At 34.1% G+C, this 13,875-nt stretch overlaps 3 protein-coding genes across 4 annotated transcripts; 2 read left to right on the top strand and 1 right to left on the bottom strand.

Annotated features, from left to right (window-relative positions):
• Positions 1–2,909: 2,909 nt before the first annotated feature.
• LOC126664875 (uncharacterized) lies at positions 2,910–5,837 on the top strand. 2 transcript variants are annotated; one of them, XM_050357479.2, is made up of 3 exons: positions 2,910–3,091; positions 3,740–4,221; positions 5,265–5,837. In XM_050357479.2, the coding sequence occupies exons 2-3, from the start codon at positions 3,759–3,761 to the stop codon at positions 5,312–5,314; spliced, it is 513 nt and encodes a 170-aa protein (XP_050213436.1). In that variant the 5' UTR covers positions 2,910–3,091; positions 3,740–3,758; the 3' UTR covers positions 5,315–5,837. The 2 variants fall into 2 exon arrangements, with proteins under 2 accessions (XP_050213436.1, XP_050213437.1); XM_050357480.2 differs by lacking the exon at positions 2,910–3,091 and adding an exon at positions 3,125–3,619.
• A 1,238-nt stretch (positions 5,838–7,075) lies between these two features.
• On the bottom strand, positions 7,076–8,180 carry LOC130015271 (uncharacterized). The gene is made up of 2 exons (XM_056105054.1): positions 7,775–8,180; positions 7,076–7,667 (listed from the first exon to the last, which is right to left on the bottom strand). Exons 1-2 carry the CDS (start codon positions 8,123–8,125, stop codon positions 7,581–7,583), a joined length of 438 nt encoding a protein of 145 aa, XP_055961029.1. The 5' UTR covers positions 8,126–8,180; the 3' UTR covers positions 7,076–7,580.
• A 2,081-nt stretch (positions 8,181–10,261) lies between these two features.
• Positions 10,262–13,830, top strand: LOC126664867 (protein NETWORKED 2A). The gene is made up of 2 exons (XM_050357465.2): positions 10,262–10,688; positions 11,119–13,830. The coding sequence occupies exons 1-2, from the start codon at positions 10,595–10,597 to the stop codon at positions 13,701–13,703; spliced, it is 2,679 nt and encodes an 892-aa protein (XP_050213422.1). The 5' UTR covers positions 10,262–10,594; the 3' UTR covers positions 13,704–13,830.
• The last annotated feature ends 45 nt before the right edge of the window (positions 13,831–13,875 follow it).

The following is a 13,875-nucleotide window of genomic DNA, read 5'->3' as shown; positions in this document are numbered from 1 at the left end:
CAATTTTTCTCATTTGGATTAGATGTCTGCACCTGATCGAACCGGATCAAACTAAAAATAGTCAGTTTTGACTTAGATTTTAAAAATTTATGTTCGGTTTGGTTATAATTTTAAAAATAAAAAATAAAAATAAATGATATTTATATATAATATATTTTTCTTTTTTTTATATGTTTAGATAGTTAAAATATATAACACATTATGGTTTAGTTTTGATAACTAAATTTAATATTTCTTACTTTATATTTTTAATCTTTAATTATTATAAGAAATAATATTTTTGTATTTTGGTTAAAATAAATCAAACTTGATCAAATTTTATATTTAATTTGGTTTATTTTTTATTTTTATTTTGAATTAAATAATTTTAGTAATTTTGCTAGCGACAGATGCATACCTCTAATCAGTTGGATTACAATCTTCAATGATCCAAATATTTTAATACTATATGACTAAAATGAAAATTTAGTGGCTATTGAATGAAATAGTTTTGTTTTTTATGATTTGGATTCATTAAATCACAATTTATGTTAATTGTTTAATGTCCCTTCCTATGTTTTTTATAATATAAGCTTAGCATACAAGGAAATGTTGCTTGTTTAACTTTATCTAACAAACTCTTACACCCTTTCATAAAAGTTGTGTGATATTCTATCTCTCTTGAGAAACCATTGGTGTGAGTTCAAATATTGCCTATTGGTGCAATACAATATACATGCCTTAATGTTCTTTCTTGAAAAAATCTTGGAAGCAACAAATTTCTTGAAATGCCACCATCTTATTCCTCTTTTTATTCATGAGTGACTTGCTCATTAAAATTGTTTCTAGAGTTTTAAGTTTGAAAATTTTAGTTTTACTAGAATTCATAAAAAAAAAACATTTATATTGTCATGATGGTGAAAATGCATATCTACTATGCAAGAGTGAATAGTAAGTTCAGTATCTTATAAAATTATGGAGATCAATACAATTTATAAAACTACTATTAATTTGGAAACAAAACCAACATGTAGTTATCAAAACATAGAGCCTCAAATAATTGAGGATTATATAATAAGATTTGGTAAGTTGTAGGTCCATGTAATATATTTTTCATTTCAATAACTTACCATATATTCCCTATTCATCACAACAAACTTTTAGAAATGACAAAATTATTTGCAACATTTAAATATTGCATGTGTCATTATCACCAAAAAATAAACTGCCATGTGCACCCTTGATTTTGTTGATGTAACCCAAATTTGTCCTTGCCTATTGGGTGATAGAATCAAAGATCCTGATCAAAACAAGTCTTAATCACATAATTAGATGTTTTTATAAACAAAAATCAGAAAAATTATTGGACTCCTTTACATGTGGAAGATTGATAAACTTACCAAACAAGTGTCTTAATTTTGTCACTGTCACAAGAGTTGTGGAGGAGAAATTAAGAAACTTAATTAAAACTTAACTATTTACATATGTGCAATGTGATGTGGCAATTATCTAATGGATATGATTGCAACTTAATTAGTGGTGCAAGTGATAATAATGATGGTGATTTTGGATTTATGTTATGTTAATTATTTGTTATGAGCAAAATTGTTTGTATTGCATTATAAGAATCCAAAAATTAATAAAAAAAATGTCTATATCTGCTCATAATGTTAGCATGTTTATCAATATACCATAAAAAAGATAAAGGGCATATATATGATACGATATTTAAAATATATTATATTATTATATTTAAAAAATAATAATTAAAATTATGGATAGATATTGTATTTTACCTTAAAACTATGTAATATAAAATATATTTTATAAATATATGCTTTATCACCTGGCACCAATTTATAGGAATGACTTTTGGATAAAATTGAACTTAATATTTTAATTGAAAGATAACCATTATCCTTAATATTAAACTAAAAGTATTACTTTTTTTTTTTGTAAATTTCAGAAACTAATCATATATTGATATTAATATCAATTAACTGAACTTTTTTTTTTATAAAAATTCAATTATTTAATATTTAAGAATTTGAAGAGAATAAAAAATAAAAACACTAAAATTTAAATATAAGATAATAAATTGAATTTGATTCTAAAAATATAAATAACACACAGTCTATTATCATCATTCAATGTTTTTTTTTTATCAGGAGATAGAGATTTATACTATGTTAATTGTTAGCAGGGGTTAACAGGGAATTAATATGCATTTTTTAAATTAAACCAGACAAATCACGGCCTGAGGAAGTACGGGGGTTCGAACCCCCGACCTCATACGCAATGGAAGGACTTGGGCCGTTAGGCCAAGCCTTCACATGCATCATTCAATGTAAATTGTAAACATATCACAAAAAAATTAACTATAAAGAGAAAATAAGAAAATATAGTTATTAAAGCGTTTAAGTAACTTTGTTTTCTATATTTATTTACGAGGATCAAAATGGACAATAATTGTTTATTTTAAATTTAATTGTTTAATAAGTATATTTATCATTATTTTGTAATTTTTTACTGCTACTAATATTGTGTTTTACTTTTTATTATTAAAGTAATTTCAGAATATTCTTTAACTTGTCGCACAATTTATATTAATTGTTATAAGTAAAACGTTTTAAATGAATTTATGTAATGCCCGGAAGAAGAGAAGAGAGCAGCCAGAAATTGGTAATAAGTTACTTCAACCACACGTACACGTATTATTCATCTCCTCCACATGCCACGTCATCATTATTTTTACCGGCCACAGCCCCCTTCTCTGACCTGGCATTCTCGTCTATCACCTATATTCATCTACATCCACACCTACAGTAACACTTAACCTCTCCCATTCCCACTATTTACACGTGTATGGCAGAGATTGCATTTCTTAAAGAATCTTGAGTTTTATAATCATAAACTAGATAATACAAAAAGGAGTTGTTAAAGAAACAGTATTGCTCATCACCTCCTTTCAATTTTCTCTGTAAAATCTGCCCACTTTTCCGTGTTAATTAATTACCTTGCTCTGGAGATTGAAATTTATATATAATTACGCATTTAGAAGGAGATTAGGGATAAAAAAAGTAGGTTTTGTATTCCAAATTTGTACTTTAAGGTATCTACATTTTAATTCTTGTTTTTGAGTTTGCCTTTTGAATCTCTTCAAATATTCCATGTTTCAATGTCAAGTTTTTATCTGTTTGGCTGTTTTATTTTGGAATTCGGGTTCTAATAAAAGCCCAGAAGCTAAAATTGGGAAAAGGGCTGATTTTTTTTAAAAAAAATTGGATTATATAGTTTTGTGTATTTTCTTAATTATTTTGTGGGTTGATTGATCTATTTTTGGATTATTATTTATATTTTCAATTTATATCCGATTTTAATGGAAATTTTGTTTAGTGTTTTGTGTTTAATTTGCCAAGCTAGATTAGCTGTTGTTGAGAGATGTTAGTTTATGTGTAGTCCTGATTCAATGTATTTGACAGTGTTTTCTTAAGTTGTTGGGGTCATTAAAATGGGGTGACTCAAGAGAGAAAAGAATGGGATAAGCAATTCAAACTTTTTCAAAAAAAAATTGTTTCCTTTTAATTGCTTCTTCTTTCATCATAACCTAAACTCAGGCGTTTTCTTGATGTTTGTTTAGGTTTGTAGTTTGGTGAATAAAAGAAAATTATAGCTTTGTACCTCTTTGTTGTACAGCTTTTTCTTGGGGGTTCTCAGGTATTATGTGGTGCTAATCTTCATTTTTTTCTTATTTTTACAGGAAGAAAGAAGTATTTGCAATGGCTGTGGCATTTACAAATCTGTCTTGGTGGCTATGGAGTGGAAAACATAAGGAGCCTAAAATCTCTAATTCATCTAATTTAAATTCTAGACCTGATTCAGACTTGTGGGAATCGGATAATTTGAAATTTCCTTTAGTTCGTGGGACTAACGTATCTTCTTCGTCTAGAAGGGTTAAACGAAAATGGCACAGTCGAGAAGAAAGGAAAATTGATAGGGAATATGATGTTGTTATTGTGCCTTCTGATGGTGGCTGTGTTTCAGGGTCTGAGTCTGATGATTCGGATTATTCCATTGGATGGTTAGAGCCTCATGGAGCTGGATTTCAGTCTGATGAAGACATTGATAATAGTTTTGCTGTATTGGTCCCATGTTATGGACATGCTCAAGACAAAGTGTTCGAGGATTCAAAGGACAATATGTTTGGTGCTATTATCAACATTCAAAATGGTTTCTCTAACCGTAAGTGTTATTATCCCATTAATAAATATATTTACTTGTGCTCAAGATCGTTCGGTTTTCTGTTAGTTATGTGCAAGATGGATGTGTAATGGCATGAGTATTTGTTTGGTATAAGCTAGCATTCAGAACTATAGGGACTTCTTTTGTCTTTTATATGTAGCTTAACTGTAATGTGGTGGTTTTAGAGAGCCCTTTAAAGTTCAACCCATAAATGTAGGGTAGTCGAGTTGGAAATCTCTTGGTCAGTCTGAGCTTTCGACAGGTCTTTAGTATGATCACAGTGTATTTGACCATTCCTCTTTCTCAATCACTAGATGTGCTATTTAATTCTCTAAACCATAGTCCAGGCAATTGACATGTAAATTAAAATTTTGGAAACACTTGTATTTATCATGCATATGGCTTCTTTTAACCATCCAAAACAACCTGTGCAGCCAGAGGTGCTGCAACTAGAAGTTGAGTTTTGAGTCTCAAAATTAGCATTCATATGGCTTCATGCCGCTGGTGTTAGGCACTTCAATCTTAGTTAAGCCTACAATTGTGGTTCTGATTTTTACACCTCAGTTTATGAAACTATACTTACAATTAAACACCGAGGTCATTTACCGGAACCAGCCTACAGCATTTATCAGGTGCTTAGGATTTGTGAACTTGCATGACCAGTTCCTTGCATTGTGGTTATTTTGGATCTGCACTTAGATTAGATGAGCCATGCACGTTGATGGGGCTTCCTCTGAAAATATTTTATGCCAAAATAAACGTTGCTACTCATTATACATCATGGTCTTTCTTATCGCTTTAACTCGGGTGAGCTTATCTGCTCTCACGCCATTCGGAAATATCTCGGTGTTAGTCTATAGTTTCTATTTCCTGTGTATGAGATTATTTTCAGTTGATGAATTAGTGAAGCATCATTTCAGTCTGAATTTACAGTCTTAAATATTTGTCTTTATGTATGTTGATTGCAATAGGCATTTGTCAAGTTGTTGAAGCAATACAATTAAGAGGCTGATTTTCTTTTTTCCTTTACCTTCAATTTACAGAGAGCAAAAAGTCTATGGAAGAGTGGCTGTCATCGCTCCAGAACTGCTGAAATTTGGTTCATGCCGTTGATCTAACATGAAAAGATTTTGTATATAGATCGCCGAAAAGAGTAAAAAGACAAAAAAAATGAAAAAATACAAAAATGATGGCATATAATTCATTAATTCCTGCTGAAGAGGATGGGATAGGGGCTCCTGCTTGCATTGTTAAGGTGCGGATCAAGCAGAGATCAATGAGGATGAAAGAATGATGAGGGTCAAGCTCTAAAAATAGTCTTGATTTCATATATCATTGCTCGACTTGGAAGGCATTTTCTCCTCCTCTCTACAGCTATCTACGCTTAATGCGACTGTTCTGCCATGTAAAGTATTAAGAAAAAAATGACATGGTGTATGTCTGTGTGTTTCCAATTCTTTGATGTAAATAGCACTCACTGTAATGTACTTATCATAGAAGCAGGTTGGTGCTTCATTTTCTTGGTGTAATTGAAATAAATATGTACATAAATTAAAGGACCATTGTATAAATTCATGTAAATTATTTAGTATGTAATCTGCTTGCTTCTCTGCCAACACGGTGAGATACCATGTGCGGATTTTGCTTGCATTCTGAATTGTATTTTTTGAATGTACAGTAGCATTGTCAAACTGAACTATATCGATTTTATCAGGATTTCAATCTTTTTTCAAATAAAACGGAATCCATTTGACTTACTTTTCAATTTAGTTTAGTTTTTTTGGATTTGATTCCATTTTTTGCGTTTCAATTCAATTTTTGCACATTCCTAATTTTGAGAACTGGACTGCAAACGTTCTAAGACCAAGGCTTGTTCTTGAGGGAGGTAGGCGGTGGTGACCTTCGGCTTTTGGCCGAAGAATTACCGTATCGCCTCTCTTTTTTCAATAAAATGTTCCCTTGTGGAGTTTTGCTTGTTTTTAATGTGTTTTGACATAGTTTTATTGTTTTCTAATTATAGTTTGTTTTCTCTGTGAATATTTCTGATTTGGACTTCACTCGCATTGATTTTTGAAAAATCCAATTGTTTTGGTGGTACTGTTTTAGTTCGTACTAGATTCTTGCGCTGATTTTATCCTTTTCTTGATGAATCGAATTTGATATAGCTCCAACACTTATATAAGGATTGGGATTCTCTTATGTTCAATTGAATATGAGGGGTCATGTTCACGAATTTAGGGTTTTTGACGGATCTGTGCCTACGGACTTTTAAAAATTATATTTTGGTGCCTGTATGAAAATTAATCCCAAATTTGTGCCTGGGCCCACATCATCCGCGATTTAATATCGCGAATGACGTTGCCATCCGCGATATTAAATCGCGGATGATGTTAACAGCACTAATTGGGGTAATTAACCCCAATTAATGCCATCCGCGATTTAATATCGCGGATGGCATCTCTCCCCAATCATTGGGGAGACAGTAATCTGTCTCCCCAATGATTGGGGAGAGACAATAATTGGGTTACCCCATCATTTTCTTTAATTTTTTTTTTATAAAATAAATTCCGTATTTTAATTTATGAAATAAATTCCGTATTTTAATTTATGAAATAAATTCCGTAATTTAATAAAATTCTAATAAAACATAAAAACTGTATTTTAGTTAGCATTATATATTATTTTGTATATTTTTACTAGTTTATACAAAAATTATAAATTGCACAAATAATATAATTATAAAGTCGATAAAATAAAGTAAAAATTATAAATTGCACAAATAATATAATTACAAAGTCGATAAAATAAAGTAGGATTACAAAGTTGATAGTGTTTTACTTAAAACAACAAAATCATAAATAATCTCGATATCTAGTGTTCTTCTCCAGTTGAGTCCTCATATCGTACCCCATATCTTGCCTGCGGCGCAGACTGCTCTCAGTAAGATCGCGATACTGTCTATCATCTGGTCTGTCACCTGGCGCGCCCTCGCTCTCGTGATCATCGTCTAGGGATAGCTCCTGATCATCTGCAGCCGGTGCAGTAGTCGGTGCCTCCTGTGACTGCGGAAGGAGGCTGAAGGACGGACCCGAAAACTGAATACTACCGGACTGTAACGCCTCGAAAGAGCCCCCCTCCCCGAGACCTGGACTATTCAACCAAGCCTCTGATATCGAAAAAAAACATCTGCGACGGATCCGCGACCGGGGTGGAAGGGGAGGGACGCGAATGTGACGCTGACGGTTGATCGAGCCAAGAAAACACGGGCCGGTAACCCTGATCAGAGGGGGTAGAAGGTTGACCATGCTGAGGTGCCTAAAATGGGGGTGGTGTAGCCTGTCGATACTGAGCCGGCTCTGTCAGAGGAGTGGTATACGGCGTCTGTTCAGAGGAGTAAAAGAACGGCCGGATGACGGTGGTACCGGAAACGATGAGGTCGGAGGGACCTGTAATAAAGAATAAAATTAAAAATATAAGAATCAACATTTATTAACTTGTATTTTAAAATAAAGTGAAACTATTATGCAAAAAAACATAATAAAGTACGCAATACCTGCGAGTGCTGCTGAAACTGTGAACCGTCACCCTGAAACTGAGTAGGCCCGCAATAGTTCTGTCGCGTCTGCGAGCTCTCTCCTGCATCGTAATGATAGTACACAGGGGGCGGTATAGGCTGATCTGGCCGCTGGCAAGGCTGGCGTGGTGTAGGCCGTTGTCTACGACGACCGTGAATGGAATCCAAGTCAACCGTCAAAGGAGGGAGAGGAGGCAGTACAAATGCCGGGACTGCTGGCTCAGGCGGTGGAAGAGTGACATCCCGACGATCCTCCATGTACGCCATTTGTGAACTGCGTGCAGCGGACCCAATTATGGAGTCACGGCTAGATCTCCGGACGTGGACCATCTCCGCCAGATCACGCTATACAAGGGAAAACAGTAATCGGTAAATATATAGAAAGTAGAAAATGTAATTGTAAATTTGTAAACAAATGTAATTGTAAATTTGTCAACAGATTCCCTGCCAATGGCAGGGAATCTGTAAATGCCATCCGCGATATTGAATCGCGAATGGCATTTAAGTAAGGTTAATCGAGAGATTAACCTTACTTACTATCATCCGCGATTTAATATCGCGGATGGCAACATCATCCGCAATATTAAATCGCGGATGACGTGGACCCAGGCACAAATCTGGGATTAATTCCCATACAGGTACGAAATTGTAATTTTCAAAAGCCCGTAGGCACATATCCGTCAAAAACCCACGAATTTACACCATTCATTACAAAATGAATGGTATAAATTATAAATGAATGGTATAAATTCATATAATTAAAACTGAAACTTTTTTATCAGCACCATTTATTTTGTAGTGTAAATTTATTGAACATGAGCCCTCATGTTCAAAAATTTCAATCCCTTATATAATTCATCATTTTGAAAGGTCTATAATGTGCATGTGCGATCATGGTATGTACGTGGAGCATAAGCATTTTATTTTAAGACCCCTGAACTTGTACTCTTTTACCCATCTAACTCCTAAACTTAACGTCTCACCTATTGAATTTCTGAACTTGTTAAATAATCCGATTTGACCCCTGAATTTGATAAATACGTAAATATTGAACCCTTGCTACACAATTTCTTCTAAAATATTTCAAGTGACAGGTGGACACGGAGGCATTCAAGATATACATTTTTATCAAGTTCAGGGGTCAAATCGGATTATTTAACAAATTTAGAGTTTCGATAGGTGAAACGTTAAATTTAGAGATTAGATGCATAAAAGAATACAAATTCAGGAGTCAAACTATGTATCAAGCCTTTTGTTTTATATCACGAGTCTTCAATTTTTTTTTAACTTTATGATTGCAACTGTTAAAGTTGTGAGCTAATCTAAAAGATTTTATCTTGTCAAAAAAAATTCAATTGATAAATTTCTAAACATAAATTAGGAAATATCAACGAATTCTTGAATACAAATAAACATTGGCTGCATCCAATACGGTAATTAAAATTGATAATTTTCAAAACAGTTGCATGAATAAGGAGATTTCAATTTTTTTTCTTTTTAAAAAAAATAAAATAAAAAGTTCTATTAATTAAAAGTTGATTGATCAGCCAGCACATAGAATTTGATAATCGGAAAGACATACCCCAACCAATTAGATAAATTAAAATAGTCATATGCTACCACATGAGATTTTCTATCGTAATTAAAACCACATATATGCATCTCAATTAAGTTAAAGTAGTCATGTGCTATCAAACTGATAATATTAAAAAGCAAATAGTTGTTGTTGAAGGCATCTATTACAACCTTTAAAATAAAGAGAATTAGATTAGTTTAGCTTGCCATGATACTACTAACTTTAATCGCACGACTGCTACAGTTAGCAGCTATAACTTCATCGTTAAAGTCCCTAATCACATCTTCTGTGACATATTTCTTCTCTTTAACATTAAAGACATCATCTATACTGACGCAAAATATACTGATATTTGGTGAAATCCGTTGTAAGATGGTGAATTTAATTGTTTTAGAGATCCAAGTCGCTTGCATCGCAAAAAACAATTTCATCTCCAACGATTAAAAATAATATTCTTAATTTTGATTAGGACAGATCTAATAAAATTAAGATATTAAGATAGAAAATAATTTTTGATCTAAATCAAAATTGGCCAAGAAGGAATAATTAGATAAACCAAAATTTTATTTTAAGAGCTTGTAAATAGTAGTATATGAGATAAATGCATGTGGCTTTTCTTGCTAGCTCTTCCATATCAATCATCAAGTTTTCTGCTTGTAAATTTTTATTTCATATTAATATCATACTACATATGTGTCACACATTTTAATACTAGAGCCCTGCGATATATCATTCGTTCTCGATTTTTTATATATAGTTAATAATTAATATATATTTTTAACAAAAGTCACCAACTCAAGATAGGAACAAAATAGGCGGAGTTTTCAGCAAAACAATCTTCCAAGTCAGAAACTATAAATAGTAATGCTATGTAAGAAATAAAGTAACTAACCACATCACAAATTCTAAAAACCATGCTGTAACAAAAATCAATTAAAGAATTTCACCTTAAAATCAAACAAAACAGAAGGTACATTCTACATTTTATTCTGGTTTTACCAACCTGGCAAATCAAGACTCTAAAATCCCTATATTATGTTGAGGTTGTTACATGATCCTAAATACCCTCCCCTCCATCATTTGAGGTATCTTCACAAAAAAAAACAAAAAAAAACAAAAACATTTGTGTTTTTTTTTTCTGTGTTCAATCTTGAAAATGAAAAAATTGCTCTTTTCTGTAATGAATTGAATGTATTACATTTTTAAGAAATAGGAACTGAGAAATGCTGCAAAGAGCAGCTAGCAATGCATACTCATGGTGGTGGGCTAGCCACATCAGGACAAAGCAATCTAAATGGCTTGAAGATAATCTACAAGGTACAAACTTTTCTCATTTTCATATTTGAAAATTTGCTAAAATCATTTGCTATTTATCTTCATGTGATTTGAGGTTAAGTTTTGGCACAATGGTAAGATTTCTTTGTCTATTTTGATTAATTGGCTACAACTAGAGCTCATCGCGAGCTTCTCTTATAGCCATAGCGCGTTGATCTAGTTGCCAGCGGAGCCATTAAGGACTAAGACTTAAAAAGTTCAGGAATTTGAGAATTCTCTGGCAAATACAGCCCTTTTGATTGTTTTTTTCCGGCAACCCTAAAACACGACTTAAGTATCAATTGAGCTAGACCCCCGTTTGCTTAGGATAGATTTGTCTTTGACATTATTCGTTGACTAATAACTTAGGATTTTTGAGATGTTTTTCTATGTGTATCAGGAACTTTATAATTTCTTTTTTGAAAAATTGCAGATATGGATGAGAGAGTTGCAAGTATGCTCAAACTCATTGAAAATAAGGGAGATTCATTTGCTCAGAGAGTTGAAATGTACTACAAGAAGAGGCCAGAGCTTATAGGTCAAGTGGAAGAAGCTTACCGATCATATCGAGCATTAGCAGAGAGATATGATCATCTGTCAAAAGATATGCAAAGTGCAAACCGCACCATTGCAGCTGTATTTCCTGAACAGATTCAATACGCAATTGATGATGATTATTATGAAGGACACAATTCAGCAGCTTCCGCGTCTCCTGAAGATGCAAACAAGTCATCTAACGCAAACATTCCGAAAGTCCCAACTACGCCAATCAAGGATTTTCGGAGCCAGTCCATGTTCTTTTCGAGGAAGGAACAGTCACTAGGTAAAATTGCTAGCGCTGCTGCTCCTCCAGATTCAGGCCTTACGCGTGAGGAGGCGACGGAGGAAATCGATAAGATTCAAAAGGATATTTTAGCACTACAGACTGAAAGGGAGTTTATTCAAAGCATATATGAACGTTGTTCTGCAAAATGTAACGGAATCGATAGCCAGATAACTGATATGCAAGCAAGAGTCAACAGTTTAGAAGATGAGTACGGTATTGTTAAAGCTTTAGATGATAACGAAGCTCGAACTTTGATGGCCGCCACAGCTCTGAAATCATGTAAAGATACATTGGTTAAACTGCAAGAGAAACAAGAGCTATCAGCTGAAGAGGTTAAAATGGAGAACAGAAGAGTTAAGGATCTCATCGACAAGTTCACAAATATTCGAAGTGAATTTCAATATGATCGAACAGGCTTGCGTGTGCCGTATGATGAACAAGAGGCAGAATCGGAAGATTTGGATCGGCTAGATAGAGAATTGTTGCGGCAGAAGCTGAAGAAAGAGCTTCAAGCAGAGGGTAATTCATCATTTACTGTGATGCAACTAGCGGAAAAAATCGATGATCTTGTTGAAACAGTTATTCGGTTGGAAACAGAAGTCTCGTCTCAAAATGCTCTTGTGACTGTATTGAGATCAGAAGCAGATGGATTCCAGGAACGCATTAAAACCCTGGAGACGGAGAAAGAGGTTCTGATGGAAAATACGGAGACTATGAGCAATAAGATAAAAGAGTTGGAGGAAGAGCTGCAAAGAGTAAAAAGCCTAAACCAAAGTGTCAAAGAGAAAACCGACAACCTTCAAGTAGATGTCGCGCAAGCAACTTGTAACATTGATCATTTGTCGGAAAAATTAAAAAATGTGAAACCCAGTGAGGACTTTCACGACGTCCAAGAAACTGAAGCTTCTACTGATGCTGGAACAGACTATGACAAGAGAGATGATGCTTCAGCTGTCAGCAATTCTTCTGAAGACAAGCGATCTGATTCTCAGCTAAGACAAATGCCTCAAGGGACGAGCACTGTTCTTGACAATATGCTAGATGAAGTGGGAACTGATGCAGAAGAAGAAGATCAGCCAAACTGGAGTAATCTGTTAGCTGGAGGATTAGTAGACAGAGAAAAACATCTAGTGCAGGAGTATATTTTAGTCCTGCGCAACTATAAAGAGGTAAAGAAGAGACTGGGTGACGTGGAAAAGAAAAACCGAGATGGGTTTTTTGAGTTGGCGTTGCAGATAAGAGAATTGAAGAATGCTATTGCTATAAGAGACGACGAGATTCACGTTTTACGGAAAACAAATTCTATCAGGAAAAGTGAAGATGAAAACCGTCCAAGGTCCCCTGAGAGCATGATACAAGCACCTAGCATTCCCGACACAAACCATTCAACGATAAGTTCACCTCAGCGAATGTACGATTCTGAACACGAACACCATGTAGAACTAATGAGCCAAGCATCAGCGGAAGAAGATATAAAGCTATCAACTCCAAATGAGATTAGAAATGTCAATTCGCTACAGGTTACCTCAGCTATGGAAGAAAAACTCCGTTCAGAAATCGACTCACTGCTAGAAGAAAACCTAGAGTTTTGGTTGAGATTTAGCAGCTCATTTCATCAAATACAGAAGTATCAAAACTCAATCCAGGACTTAAAGGCAGAGTTATCAAAGCTCGAAGAAAGCAGCAAAGGTCAATGCATAATGTCAGAAGCTCGACCAATATACCGACACTTGAAAGAGATACAAACAGAACTAACATTATGGTTAGAAACCAATTCAGTACTTAAAGATGAACTACAGAGTAGATGTGCAGCTTTGAGCAGTATTCAAGAAGAATTAGCCAAAGGAGAAGAAGAGGCTCAACTTAACCAATATCAGGCAGCTAAATTTCAAGGTGAGATTCTTAATATGAAACAGGAAAGCAGCAAAGTTTCAAATGAGCTGCAGGCAGGCTGGGAGCGCGTGAACGTACTCAGAGACGACATTGAGAAAATACTATTAAAAATGGATGAAGAGCTCGGACTTTCAGCAACTAAACAAAGAACCCACCGAGCAAGAATACCACTACGGTCTTTCTTATTTGGTGTCAAGTTAAAGAAGCACAGGAGGTCATCATCGCTCTTCTCATGCACAACTCCGACATTTCTAGAACACGATGGTGAACCAGGTTCACCGTCTGACTTCTCGCATTAGATTCGCCTATCTTTTTTCTTTTACATTTTCTCATTTCTGGGGTTTGATCCTCATAGCTTTTCTTCATGTTGATCTATCAAAATATTTTAGTTTCTAATAATTAGTTAATGATCCTCTCTCTTCTTAAGATTGCGCTTTTGAGATATCATAAGTGTGCACTATGATACTATCT

Source organism: Mercurialis annua, linkage group LG1-X (assembly GCF_937616625.2).
Source record: "Mercurialis annua linkage group LG1-X, ddMerAnnu1.2, whole genome shotgun sequence".
In the NCBI taxonomy this organism is placed as follows: Eukaryota; Viridiplantae; Streptophyta; class Magnoliopsida; order Malpighiales; family Euphorbiaceae; genus Mercurialis; species Mercurialis annua.
The sequence above is the reverse complement of the archived record's forward strand: the minus strand, read 5'-3'. Positions and strand labels throughout refer to the sequence as shown.